Source organism: Drosophila sechellia, chromosome 2R (assembly GCF_004382195.2).
Source record: "Drosophila sechellia strain sech25 chromosome 2R, ASM438219v1, whole genome shotgun sequence".
Lineage (NCBI taxonomy): Eukaryota > Metazoa > Arthropoda > Insecta > Diptera > Drosophilidae > Drosophila > Drosophila sechellia.
In genome coordinates, this window is record NC_045950.1 from 8,650,140 (window position 1) to 8,664,980 (window position 14,841).

The window sequence follows — 14,841 nt, forward strand, 5'->3', positions numbered from 1 at the left end:
CGCAAGACAATGGGCCACCATGTCGACACCACCACCAGACCTGCCCCCACTGAAACAGTTCCGCCCACCCTGCCATGGGGGACAGGACACATCGAACTTTAATCAATGCTCGCGACTTGGGCTTGACGAGCGATAAAATCAAAGGAAACCCGAGGAGTCGCGCTCAGCCACATGCCATTTAGTGGCAATTGTTTATCCACGACGACCGCGATGTCCTCACGCTAATACCAACGCACACATGTCACATCCACGTCCACCTTCGTCGCAGGCGGAAAATTGGGAATTGGGCCTCCAGTGGCGCCTGGCTGGCAACATAATGAAAAATCGAATAGGAAAACATTAGGGACCACGACATCGTAGCTCTCTTTCATTCGTACCTTTCGTATACGTATCTCATAGTGTATTGAAAATTGTAAACTTTTAATTTTGTTGAGTTCAAAAGTATTGCCCACTTTATTGGGACATCGAATACATTTGGTAGAATTTTAGCTCCAAGATCTGATATTCAGCTTTTAAGTTGAGAGAAAACTCTGCTTATTTTAATAACTTTACTATTTTATGAAGAGAAAAACAACTTGATTGCAAGTTTTCATTGTATTAAGTTCAAGAAAGTTTAGCTTATCATATCATTAAACATTTCACTAAAGAGGGATTGAATATTGTATTACAGTATTTACTCAAGTCTTTATGTATTCGCTTCATACTCAGCAAGTGAAGCCTTCGTGTCAACCCTTAACACCATATTTTTAGAGTCCCCCCCCATCCCATATCAACTTTCTAAGTAACCTATAATTTAACGTTCTATGCTACCTTATTGATTTCAAATCAAATTACTTAACAAATGAGTGGAGGATCCGTAAACCCAAATTTGATTTCATATATTTTTAGGGGTGTTCCCTTTTTAAAGAAACTTTGCATAGCCAAAGAACGAGGGCGAGACCTTGCCACCGATGGAGCATGGTACCTGGCGCCGGGTATCGTGACGCTTTCCCTCGTGATGGGTGATATGGTGGGTGGTGGCTGGTGGCTGGTAGGTGGTACACACCTGTAATGCAGTAGTGGCAAAATCAGCAAAGGACCCGCAACCTTTGCGTGGGACTGGAACAATCGAAGCTGGCATGGGTGAGACCTTAAAATTTTCATTACGCTTCATGTGAAAATATGAAATACTTTCGCAGGTCATGCAACACGGGTGAGTTCGAGACCCTTTACCAGTTGCCACTGGCAACGCGAAGGGGATGGAAGGTGGAGGCAGCATGGCAGCTTGGCAGCTGGTGCTCCAATGCAATGGACGTGCTCTTAGTGGTGGCCTGGTCCCATCATTACCTTGATGGTCGTGCATAATAAATCAACAGGCATGCATAATTAATGCTGCCAATGCTCGGTAAAAAGGCAAGGAGTGGAAAAAGGAGGAAAGGATTGCTTGAATGTGACAGCCTCATTAGTTCCCACACAGCATACATGCATGAATGTCAAAAATATTTGTACAAAAGTGTAGCATACATTGCAGCGTTTTTGTTGCCAGCGCACGACGAGATACAAAGATAGTTTGCTAGCTCTAATTCCACTAATTTTTGCGTAGTTGTTTTAAGCTGAAGTAAACACAACTGGAAGCATGAAAATACCCTGTAAAAATTTTCTTATTAAATAATTAACAACATTCAAACCAATAAGCAAGTGAAAAAAGATTGATTGACTATTACTGCGTTGATTTGATTTAACATTTAGATAAGGTGCTTTAGATAGTTTCTTTGAAATGGGTGAACTCATGAGCGAAGGTGAAATAGATAAAATTACTATCAACCAAATTAATTTCCCCCCCAATTGCTTTCCATTTAAAGTTTCCCTCTGGAAATCAACATGGTGCTTTTAGATTTTGATAGTTTGCCTTGCTTTCCTTGGCTTACCCGTAACGCGTGCGCAGAGCGGCGCTCGAAAGTGACCAGAAGCGCCCGAAACTATCCATCATCAGAGGGCCCACCGGTGGGTGGGCGCCACCTCATGTCCCCCTTGCGGGGTTCCCGGTGCTCCCTGCCCCCGCGGAACACCGCCAGCCCCGCACCAGCTGGACGCTCTAATGAGTCACGTTGCCAGCTGCCAACTGTTGAGGGGCGGCGTGACACACAAAAGGGCGACTGACGCCTCCTCTCGCTGCTCCTACTGTCCTGCCAGGCCAACTGGGTGGCTGGCTGCCTGGCTGCCTGGCTGGCTGACTATGTTGCTGGTTTGTCCTGAATTGACAAATTTCCTTTCACAAAAATCTAAAATTATGCCAGAGATGAAAAACTAAAATGGTGGCAACTTTTGTGCGCCGTTCACGGCCGTCGTGCGGCAAGGAGAAACAACTGAAATACGTGCTCTTGAGCGCGCGAGACACTCGACACTCGGCGCTGGCAACAACTACGGCCCAACTATGGCCCATAAGCCGCCGACGGAGCGCGGATTTCAAGACGCTCGAACGCCGACGACGCCGTCAACAAACAGTTGGCACGGCCAAAAACACTCTCGCAGCGAAGGGAAGAGCGGTGTGGGTGCACTGGGAAAAACTAGCAGCAATCACAATGAAGTTTCCAACCAGAATGAAAATTGTAATAGCAAAAAACTTGTCCAAAATTAATATTATAAGATCTATGATCATAGCTTATCTTAATATATCATATTATACATCAAATATATCAAAATATTTTGTATAAATATTTATTTAAGCACAGAAAGTACTAGCTACTAACTCTGTGCATGTTTATTATTAGTGCTGACCAACTTTCTCTTCAACTGTAGCAATATTTTTCTAAGTGCACAGCAGAGAACATGGAACAAAAAGAGCGGGCGTCCAAAATGGCGTGCAACTATTTACATATGTTCTTGAATCCGACGGGCGACAGTGCCTGCATGCACCTGGCATGGGAGTTCCCATACCTACTACACCTCTATACCTATACCCTACTTCCACCTATAGTTATAGTAATCGCAGGACCAATCCACACTGCCGCCCCAAATATTGGGCACTCCGCGTACATTTGAATGTTTGGGCGAGGCGAGTGCGCCATAAATTAAAAGTAAATTTGCCAAAATAATTCGTGCATTTCAATTAGCTGCTAACGGCTGGCAATTATGATGATGATTGCATTCGGTTGCTTTAAAATGTGGCCGATATGCAAATGTTATACATTTCATTCGCATTTATGCGGAAATTGGTTCAATATTTAGCAACAATATTGTGGCGGATTTTTGGGGTAGCTGTTTGCATATGCTGAGATGTCTAATATATGGGGCACATCAAGAACGATTGTGGTTTAATTGTATTTTCAACGATATATTATGCCAAGTGGCAATCATCTTTATTTTTAAGATTCTACTAAACGTAGAATGCTACACACTTCTTAGCCAATTTTTTAACATTTCTCAACCAATTCGTTTCTTAAAAGTGCATATAAATGCAACAGTTGAACTCCCTTGGGCAACATAAGTGGCTTGCATTTTTTTGCTGCATCACGCATACGCAGCGTGTGCCGCGGAGCAGCATGTTGCATGCTCAATATGCGCGGCATGGACTGTTGCTTCTGAGTCGCATTATTATTTATGGCCGCATGCCGTGAAAAATGTCAGTTGGCGACAAGTGTTGTTTAAATGGCATGCACGGTTGCCACAACAACAGCAGCAGCAGCAGCAGCAACAACAACGCAACAGCAGCAATAATGACAAACCATACGGGCATACAAAAGCATTTGGCGCTCAATTTGACGTGAAACGTGTAGAAACCGAAGGAGAACTTGGGTCGAGTGAGCAGTGTACAACGGGGAAGCTCAATACAAATAGCTCTGCCTGTCCTTTGTCGTCGACATATCCTTTTGCCACCCACCAGTGCCGGAGGACCGACCACCCCAAACCCGAAAAACCAGAGAGGGAAAGCCGCAGAAAAATGGGCAACGCAACATGGAACAGGCGAGCAGCAGCGAGCAGAAGTAACCACAGAAATCAGCAGCTAAACAGCCGAAGTGCTGAATCCAAGCCGAAGGCTGGCCCATTCGGTTGCCAAGGCAACTTCGTCGGGTTCACAACAAAAGGATAAGCCAAGCCAAAGTCCTCGGGACAGGACCACCAGCCAGGCAGCCAGTAAACTAGTCAGCAAGTCAAGCCGGAGCTCAGTTGCAGCAGCGCAACGCATTTGCCCAGACGCACAACTCGCGGTTCGCGGCCAAAACTAAGAGTTACGGAAATAGACTTGCCTTGGCCATCGATCGTTCTACCAGTTACACTCAGAAAAAAACGGGCAAAACATGCTATCATGGCTTAAAGTATCGTATCGTATCGAATTCCAAAGCTCTTTGCAAATGCATGATTATAGTGCATTAAAATAATTTGTATACTATATAAATAATATCACATGATAAATAAAGCTAAAGCAAGTTTAATTTCAACTGTGCAAACTAGTAAAAGGAAAGAAAATACTTCAAAAAGATATAAATAAAACATATCCTCAAACTTACTTAATCCATTCATTTGTATGAAATTAGAAAATAAATATTTAAACAAATGACAAGCCAAGGAAACTTTTATAAAAAGTATTAAACTTGTGTTTCGTGTAGTGTTTGTGTTAGTTTTAGCCCAAAGTTTTCAGTTTGACTCGGCTGTCGTGCTGAGGTCGCCGTAGCCTTCGGCTCGTCGATTGCGAGGGCTAGCTCCTGGCAGTCGCCTTTCGTCCTTGCTGCGGTCTAGAGCCCAGGCTTTCGCAGCTAGCCAGGCTAGATGCGCCTCCTTCGGCGCTGAAGTGTGCGTTCTAATGGCCATGTGATGAGTGCGCCGCGCTAATCGTTATGCAATCGCCGTGGCTCGATTTCCACTCGCAGTGAAATGTCTCTCAAACGTTATGCAACTCTGCTGGCCTTTGGTCAAAATCAGAATCAAAATCAGAATCACACAATCCCGGCCACAACAATATCGCTGGTTTCCACGACGGAACCACCATTGCCGTCATCATCATCTTCGTCAGCGTTTGGAAGTTTCGTCAGCGAGGAGCAGCTGCAGTCCCAGGAGCATGTCTCGTCCTCCTCCTCGATTGTCACACACACCACCTACTACACCGGCGGATTGGGGCAATATCACCAGCAGCGCGGTGGATCCGTCATATCGGGCGTCGGTGGCGGCGGAGGACCTAGTGGACCCCAGACGTATGCAAATGTTGTCAACGGCAATGTGAATCTGCTGCTTGGCGGGTAAGTCTGTCCCGTCAGTTGGCACATTCGACTGATGCGAAGTTCAAGAGGATAAGTCAAGTCACCTTTTTTGGCCCGTGGGAAATGCGAAAGAGTGGCTGGAAGTTTTGCCAAATAGCTGAGCATTCCCCTCAGTCATTTGGCAATTAATTAATTAGAGTTGCCAAGAAAGTTCGCCCGAAACAATTGGCTTCGCAGCTAACGAGAGCGGAATTGTTCAAGTATTTACAATTTAAAGAAGCTTTCTTCAGTATTTTGAAAGGATATCGCAATCATTTCATATAGATAATTCAAACGAAATGTGGCTAATAGCTAATAGTTTACTGCCACAAGTGAGTTTGCCATTCAATAATTAAAGCTAACCACTAGGTTTTCGTTCGACAACAAGGAGCATCTCTAAAAATTCCTGTGAGAAATGCTTGCAGCAAGTGTCTCTTTTGGTAAAAACACTTAAGAAGCATATTACCAGATACTTCCATAGATCATAATGCCTGGCAGCACTTGATTTATGGGAAGGAGCTGCGAATTAATAAGCATCAACTGCAAGAGAAGATGTCAGGCTTCCGCTTTTCCGCGCTGAAAATCATAATTATAATTGTGCCGGGGCATTTTTTACTTTCGGTTTTGCTTCGTCGAAACCCTAGCATCCTACCACTGGCTTGGCTTGTTAATAAAATGTAAAAAAAAAAACAACTTTCATGTGCAACACGAGCTATTCTATTTTTTCGGAGTAACCGCAGAGCAACAATGAGGTTTTGTAAACACGCTTTTATGGGGTTTTCTTAGTGTCTGCAAACATCACGCGCGACCCACACAAGCCAAAAAAAAAAAATAGAAAAAACTTTATTTTAACTACTTTTTTATCGATTGTCTTGGGCAGTTCATTGAAAATAGCTCGAGTAAAAAACCGGAGTGGGGGAAATCGCTGTTGTCTCTTTTCGTCGCTGCGGAATGAGAAGGCCGGAAAAGCTGGCCCCCCAAAAAAAATGAACTGTTGACATGCGAGAAATTGCGTGAACCGGGAAAGTTGAACAGCCAAAAAAAAAAAATTTAGAGACAAGGAAAAATCGGAGGACGCACGTGGGGCAGGGAAAGACAGTGGACAGACAAGTGGGGCACAATGTTGCATTCTAAAGTGGATTAAGTGACGTCATGGAAATGCCTGGAGCTACGAAATCGACACGACACGAAACCATTTCCGACTAAATAAACCAGTGGGTTTCAATAAACCGACATAAATTGGCCGACAGCGTTAAAAGGAAAATTTGATAACTGGCAATCCAGTTGATAGTGGTGGGGTCATTTCGGATTTATTGACGAATTAAGGAACAGATAGAGCTACACCTTTTCCAATTCACTGATGCCAGCTATGGGGAATCTCTTGACCATGTTTTCAGGCATATTGTGTTTGTTTAATAAACAAAAGCACTTGACATAATCTGGCTATTTTAGGCAACTTAACGACAGACAATTAAAATTTGATAAATCCATAATATTACCTCTTTGGACAAAAGGCCCAATTTGGAATATTATTAGGCTAACACACACACACGTTCTCCAAAGCTGATTTGAAGTGTGTGTGTGTGTGTGGCAGCTTAGTTAAATCGAGATAATTGGCAATATGCCCTACATTTCATTGAAATTTCCCCTTCGTTTGGCTGCAAGATGAATTGGGAGCCAAATAAAAAGCCACAACTGCATTATCTAATTAAAACCGAGAAGCCAAAAAGAGTAATTTCCGCTACCATGATGTATGAATGTCAACATTTTGTGGCCAATTTATGCTATCAATATGCTGGCAAAGCCAACCCAAAATAAATAAACATACAAGCACTAGCAATTTGTATGGCGAAATTAATAAATACCGAATGCGTATTAATACGTTATTATCACACTGGTCATTTATCGATGGCCCGCAATCAATTTCGTGTCGCCAGCCAAGGCAAATAAATATATGTTCGTTGGAATAACATTATAACATTCATTGAATAGCATTGCATTCACATCCCCGTTCGATTTAATTTGTTGCAGAGCGATGCTTTCCCTGGTGACGACCATATTGTGTGTGGTCTGCTATTGTTGCCATCGGAACATCAAAAAGCGAACGGAGGCCGCCTACAGGCAGCAGCAGCACCAGTGGCTCGAGGGCGATCCCAACATGGAAATATACAGCGTGGAGCAGGTGAGTTGGAGCTAATACGAGTATATCCTCAATGCCTATGCATCGATGGTCCATGGTGCCCGTGGGGTTCTGGCAGAGAGCTTTGTCGTCCACCCAGCCATAGTTACAAACGGATGTCAACGGCATTCCAAGTGGATGATAGTTGGGTCACAATGGAAGTGGACGACCGACATCGGTGCTTGTTCAGGGGAAACCAGAATTTTTTTAATATATTCCAGCGATGGCAGTATGTGCTATTTCCTCCTCTCTAGTGGTTCAAATAAATAACACACATTTCAAATGTGTTTGAAAAATGGGAGTAAGTCTGGCTCTTAAATAAATAAAGTTATATAAGCTCTAGGCTTACATTAACTAGATTCAAAGCTTGCTAAATACCTAAATGAATGGCAATTTATCAGTGATTGGCTTGTCAATTTGCTATAGTCAATATGAATACAAAACCCCTAAAACGCAAATGTTTTTTTTTGTGTCAATTTCAAATCGATCGAATGCTAAAAATCAATTAGCGACTATTAAGTTTAAGTGCTGGCTAAAAAGAGTGCAAATATGTACATATATGATATTAAGCAAACTACACAACAAACTTTCCATGCAAACAATTTAGTTTTTTTTCGATTTGAGCTTCAATCAAATCAACCCAGTTTCCCAATTAGTGGTCGAAATTACAATAGAAATAATAATAATATCCACCATTCTGATATTTTAGCCATTTGGGCGCTAGAACAACACACAATCCGGCCATAATTGTCCCTTTTCAAGTGTAAGCCAACATTTCGTGGCGACAGTTTGAAACTAAGTCGAAAACTGAAAGTTCGGGAGAGGATGGAGCAGCAGGACTGTAATGGATATTTATGCGCCTCATTTAACAGGTGCCACATCCGGGGGAAAGTGGGTTCAGTTGACCAAAAGGGCGCGACAATTGTGGCTGGCCATACAACCAGCCAGTGCAAGTGGCCCAGAAGTCGCACTCACTTGGCCGTGCTCTTTATTAAGTTACGAGCCGCCTTTCCATTCAGCCCACAATCCACCCACCAAACAACCAACCACCTACCAGCACCATAGGCCATCATTCAGTTCATTGTTGTTTGTTGGCTCGCTGGGAAAGGGGGGGAAAGTGGCGGCAAAAGGCTCCACGTAAATCAACGTTAGTCTGGCCAGGCACAGATGTCAACTGTGGACAGAAGAAGGCGGGTTTCTAGCACGGGAAATGGGAGTGGCAATGGGAATGAGAATGGGATTGCAGATTGCGCGGCAGAGACAAATAAATTTATGATGTGTGCAATTTAAACTTTTTATTTGATCGCGTAAATTTCACTTGTCCACCGCGTCTCCATTAAGAAAGTAATTTACAAAGCGACCAAGCGGAGATCGGCAATTAGTCACGACCTTGAGGGTTATATCTCCAGGAAAAGTGACAGTGCCAAGCATTGCATTTAGAAAATCAAACCCTACAATCTATGCAACTTCCTTTTTTATCCTCCTGCTAATAGAGTTTAATTGTTCGTTTAATCCCTCAGTGCTACGAGACATCTGGCCTGTTCCTGGGCGACTCCACCGATGGCCTGTCCGCCGTGCCCGCCCTGCACCACGAACCACCGCCCTCGTATGATGCAGTGGTGCTGCACGAACAGCAGCTCCACCAGCAGCAGCTGGAGCAGCAACAGCAGCAGCAATTGCAGCTGCAACTGCAACAACAGCAACAGCTACTGATGCAACGCGTCTCTCCGCCGCCAGGATACCGATCCTCGTTGGACATCAGCGGCCAGCCGGGAACCAGCTTCGGTCGCGGCACACCGGATGGCAGTGTGGATGCGGTGGCCAGTGGCAGTGTGCAGTGCGCACCAGGAGGTGCCAATGGCCTGCTGGTCAACAAGCAGTTGCAACTGGCCCTAAATGCCCAATCCTGCTGCTCGCTGCAGCGGGCCGAGGTGGAGAGCATGTGGAATGCCGCTGCGGCGGCGGTGGCTGCCCGGAGCGGAAATTGCCTGGAAATGGAGACGCTGCAGGTACGTAAGCCGGCGCAGAATGTCAGATTGAACACCTTCGGGCGGCGGTACCTGCAGCAAAGCCATCAGCATAGTGCAAACCACTACAGGCGAGGTTGTCCGCTGTGCGGCAAGTTCCGCTATGAAGGTGAGGTCGATGATGAACCACTGACCGCTCTGTCCGTGGAGAGCGGTCTGAACATGGGCGCGCGCAGGGAGGAGGAGGAACCGTCTATCTGTCCCTGCCCCAGCGACATCGACAATGAAAATGGCAACCACATTTCTGGTGACGATCTGCAGGATGAGGCCAACGGCAATTTTCTGGCCGCCACTATCGATGAGCCACCTCAAAATGATGCCGTGCTCTTTCCCATAACCGCTGCCAACGATGAAAACGACAACGCAGCAACATCGGACACACCATCAACTTCCGACGCACCAGCCACATCCCACGGGCAATCGGGGGAGGATGAGCTGGCCACGGGACAGCAGAAGGAGCAGGAGGAGCAGGACTTGGACAACATCAACGAGAATGGAATCATCAGCCTGGACATGAGCAAAATCATCGACAGATCGGGCCTGCCCACATACGAGGGTGCCATCAAACTGGAGTCCAGTGGTTATGTGTGAGCCTAACGAGCAGTTCGCATTAGTTGTATGGCTGCAAACCGAAATCCAAACCACAATCGTGCTTTAACTATGATTAAGATAGGTTGAGATTGGTGAATTCATGTGTTATTACAGCAGTATGAGAAACCAGTTCAGTTTTCAGCTATTTCATTGGTTCTTAACCACCTAAGAAGATGGCTAGAGTTTTTCTTTGATATGCTAAGAGAAGCACACCTAAAGTAAGCATTTTTGAGTTGAAAGGGTTGACAAAAATATCACGCTCTCAAAACAGAGAAAATAAAAATAACATTTTAAGCAAAACGGATAACAATAATTTTAACGTTTAAATGTTTTAGAGCTAAGCCAGTGCATATCCCTGTAAATGTTCGTGTCCGAGTACTCGTATCAATAAAATCAAAAGTTGTAATTGAACGCAACAAGCGGTTTAATAAGCAACCTCAATCCGCACCCTTCGCCTTATTCCACGCGAACCGTTTTTAGTTTAGAATGCTCGGCTGGGCGCAATCCGATTGATTTTGCATTAAAAACAGGGGGCGGGAAACGCAGGCGGGATGATAAAAAACGAAAGCAGAGCAAGGAATGGCATGCAAACAAATCAGCAAAGACAACGTCTAACAAGCGGCAAGAAAACAGCAACACTGCCCAACCACTCGCCGCTCACCACATTTTCCCAACCCTTTGCGATTTTCCACATCCACTTTTCCACCACTGACAACGGGCTTATGTCTCTGTCTTTTCGTCTGGATCTTTCGCATGAGGAGAGCGGGGGAAATTCAGGGGCGAAAAGTGTCACCATGTCGGCTACGTTATTCTCTAACTTAAGTATTTAGCGTGAATAGTTTAATTATTTAACCAGAAATTCATCTTTAAAGAACTTTTGAGAGTCAAAAATTCTCTGAATGTGAACTATACGTAATTATCACGTATACGCACAGTTCGCCCACTCTAAAATCCTCATTCACCTGCAACAGCTTCAAATATCAAATAAACATAATAGCACAGCTCCAAAATGCATTAAGTATACGCACCGTTCGCCCACTTAGAATTACTTCAGTGAAACTAAAGCACGCCAAGGGTATGTGAGAAAATAAATCGTTTTCAATTGTGGGTTTTGTTTTACGTGTGTGGTCAAGCGATGGCTCAAAGCACCCTTGTTTTGCCTCGGCTACCTTTTCTTTTGCCCTCGTGCCACATTGCAATGGAAATGGTAACAAGAAACTTGTTCAGTAGTTGGCTCCCATCATTGTGCACAATTTCATTTGACAGCCAACGCAGGGGTAACAAGTTCTCGGCGTTTATGCAACCTTGAATGGCTCAAGTGGGTGGTTGGATAATGCGGGGAATGTAATTATGCATGTAAGTTACACTTGAGATCACATTTGAGCCAGCACAACCCCCAATAAACCTCAATGTGGTTTGTTTATTATTGAACAAAATTCTAGTTGAATGCCACTGGTTTAAAGAGAATGATTTCGTTTAACACTCGTACCGTCGTGTCAGCAGCATTTGAATTGAATTTATCTCGTTAGCACCGGCAATAAATAGAAATAACTTAATTTTGGTTTATTTATGGCCATGCCAGCGCGATTTCTGGGCCACGTATTAACACAATTTCGATGATCCGGCCAAGAGGAGCGCGCTTTGTTGGTAATTGCAAACAACTGAAAGCAATGCGTCTGCCGCTGACGGCGGCACAACAAGTCGCAGCCGCTTCTGCCGCTGCTGCTGCCGCCGCTGCTGATGCTGCTGCCGCTGTCGATTGGCAACCGCAGCTGATGGGTGGGAAAGCGGGCGGCAAATGGGTGGGAAAATGATAGAAAAGAGAGCACCAGACGCCAGCTAATGTGCATGTGTGGAGGCCAAAAACAAAATAGAGCAAACGAGAGCTGAACATGAAACTGAACCCAGCTGAACTCGTGCTTGGCATGGGTGGTGCTGGGCGGGATTGGGCGCAACTGGAGGCTTTCGAGGTGGCATCACAAACTGCGCAGCACCGCTTGACCCTTTCCATCGCAAAACCACCACCCCTGCGCCATCCCCCTGCAACCCGTTCGAATTATTAATAACACCAGAAGAGGCAGGCACACGAGGGTGAACCGAATGGGCGAATGGCGAATTTCTGACTTGGATGGCATGGATTGCGAGGTGTGAGCATCAGCAGCACTTTGCCAACAGCCTCTCGTATTTATAATTGCTGCAAATTGCCGCTTAAAAACTTGTGTTCCTGCCGGGGCATCGGTCCAAACTACTCGAGCCACTTACGACGATGTCAGCGTCATCAGCATGGGAGTGCCAGGCACGTGCTTGAAATAGACTCCATTGGGTCACTAAATATAAACCATTTGGCATTTGCTGTGACCCAAAAATTCAGATCGAAGTGGTGCGAAGAGAAGACCAAATCATAGATGCAAACGAAAAAAAACTAATTTTAAAGGATGGGCAATCGAATTTTTATAGTCTTAAAAGGTGTGCAAACGTTTTTTACTGAAAATTTTTATTTTAAAGGGGTGGGCAAACGGAATTGGATATTTTTTAAGTGTGGGCAATCGAAAAAAAAATTTTTTAAACAGTATTTTGAGAGTGGGCAAACGATAAAAACTTATAATAATGGTTGGGCAAACGATTTTTATTGATAATATTTCGTTTTAATAGATGGTCAAACGCTTTATTCTCTCAGTAGACCGAGGTAAACTTGAATGTCTTATATTTTCTAGAGTGTAAATTTTTTCAAAATTCTAAAGGGTGGGCAAACGTGGGTAAACGATGTTATTGCGATTTAAAAAAAAAAAATTAAAAAAGTGAACTTTTTTATCTTTTATCAGCAAATGTGAAGACGCAGTAATTCTACGATTAGTTGCGAGCCACTGTATATCTCACTTCCGCTAAAACAATCGTCAGATGGAATTCTCGCGGGGCAATAAATATAATATATGTACATACATATAATATGTAATATTATTGTGTACACAGTATCTTGAATGCGATAGCAGCAGAAATTGAGCAAGTCATGAGGTAATGGGGCCAAGCCGCAAAGGAGAGAGGCAATCCGAAAGTAAAAGTGCAAATACTGAATAGCCAAAAAATATTACAGTGCGCGTACTAACAAATATCAGTGGCGTAAGCTGAGTTTATTGATAAAGGGGGCACATTATGGTGAAAAGTGTCTTATATCTACAGATGTGCAATGTGATATTTTTTTATTTTCTTGAAATAAAATGGTTAACATTATTTTAGGTAAGCTATTTATTATCTTGAATAGTTGCGATATGGAATATGTTCGGTTGTGTATATGGGCGCATTTATGTGTATTTAGGCTTTTAATATAACAAAACAAACAAAATAGAGATGTAAATATAATTCATATATGTGCCAAATATGTCTTTCGAGACATATGTGCCAAATTATAAAAAAATCTTCAACATGAAAAGGGAAGTTCTAAGGGGGTGTCCTGGTATTTCTGAAGGGACATTCCAGCCCACTGTTGCTTTTAGGGGCTTAAGCACCTCCCAAATTCACTGCGTAAGCCTCTGCCCAAGCGCACACACATACACAGGCGCGTAAATACTGCGGACAGATGTAAATACATACAGACATCTCATCCGTGTACTTATAGACTTACCCACACTGCGTATGGAAATGCTCTTTGCATGTCCTTATTTCCTCCGTCGCCAGGACAATTGAGGCCGCTCCGAAGGGATGGGGCGGGGTGCGGGGCTAGCTACTGCTGCGATTCTAGGGTATTGCTGGTGCGGTTCAGATAAGCGTGCAATTGGCAGGTGCGCCAACGAATGGCTGCCTATGTGGCGTGTGTGTCCTATTGCTTTTGCGACTTCTGTGCGGCGAATGGCGTTACATTTTTACATATTTTTACACGGCAATCGACTTATTTGTGCTGCAATGTACGAGTAATTCACACAAAGTGCACACGACTACAGGAGCAGTGCGAGCGAGCGAGTCGGCGAACAACGGGTGCGGAGCGGTAATTCGGTCGGCACTTGAACGATTTTGCATTGCATCCAGTATTTTGGGTATGGTACAGACAGTAATTAAACAAATGGACTGACCGCTCGTGCCATTGGCATCGTTAGTTTTCCTGCTGGGCAAACATTTATTGCAAAAAAACAACAAAAAACAAAATCGGCAACTGACCGTGCGAGAATGGCGTTGAAATACCGTCATATTCAGTCTTATGAAAAATACCGAAGACGGGACGGTATCTACAACAGGAAACTATACTGGGAAATACCAAGACATACGTCAAATAAAGGTACAATTTCAGAATGTGCGTCAAATTGCCGTCAATAGAGCGGTTGAATTTGAAACATGGGGTCGTTTATATTTATTTATTTAGATTTGAATTTCAGTAATTAAAAATGGAACAATGTTAAAAAAAAGATAATAGAACTCAAGAAGGTATATAAAATATAAATAAATTGAAAAATCGGCTCCTACTCTTTGAGGAGTATCTCCACTAGCAGAGCACGTAACACGCTAGACAACCATAAAGAAAATTCCTTTGAGGACTCTTCATGAAAATTTAATAATTTCATATTTCATATACTTTATTGAGTCCTAAAAATTAAAGCCGTACATAGATAGTAAGATATTTTTTCTTAACATTTCTCTTTTTTTTTTAATTCACCTATAAATATCGAAAAATAAATAAAAAACTTACCCATGTTCCAATTTCTACCACTTCTCCATCGCCGCTACTCATCGACGTTGATTTGAAGCACATAATTTAAAATTAAGCTTTTATATTAAAAACTAATTAAAATATTTTTCTAATCAAACCATTCTTTTTATTATTTGACAATTTTAAAAGCAAAAT

The 14,841-nt window shown here is 43.5% G+C and overlaps 2 protein-coding genes across 4 annotated transcripts in view; one reads left to right on the plus strand and one right to left on the minus strand.

The window, feature by feature from the left end:
- LOC6608857 (probable beta-hexosaminidase fdl) overlaps positions 1–14,147 on the minus strand; it is a 17,662-nt gene extending 3,515 nt beyond the window's left edge. The window contains exon 1 of one of the 3 annotated variants that reach the window (XM_032714889.1): positions 1,908–2,402. In XM_032714889.1, the coding sequence (XP_032570780.1) occupies positions 1,908–1,969 (62 nt within the window). In that variant the 5' untranslated portion in view covers positions 1,970–2,402. Of the gene's footprint in view, positions 1–1,907; positions 2,403–13,629 lie in introns of those variants that run through there. The other 2 variants (XM_032714890.1, XM_032714891.1) reach the window with 2 other exon arrangements.
- On the plus strand, positions 4,150–10,421 carry LOC6608858. The gene is made up of 3 exons (XM_032714893.1): positions 4,150–5,213; positions 7,245–7,395; positions 8,913–10,421. Exons 1-3 carry the CDS (start codon positions 4,852–4,854, stop codon positions 10,008–10,010), a joined length of 1,611 nt encoding a protein of 536 aa, XP_032570784.1. The 5' UTR covers positions 4,150–4,851; the 3' UTR covers positions 10,011–10,421.
- Positions 14,148–14,841: the final 694 nt, after the last annotated feature.

Coding starts and splice junctions, on each gene's coding strand:
- LOC6608858 (XM_032714893.1), top strand. CDS start 4,852: ATGTCTCTCAAACGTTATGCAACTCTGCTGGCCTTTGGTCAAAATCAG. Junction 5,214..7,244: donor GTGAATCTGCTGCTTGGCGG/GTAAGTCTGTCC, acceptor AATTTGTTGCAG/AGCGATGCTTTCCCTGGTGA. Junction 7,396..8,912: donor AAATATACAGCGTGGAGCAG/GTGAGTTGGAGC, acceptor TTAATCCCTCAG/TGCTACGAGACATCTGGCCT.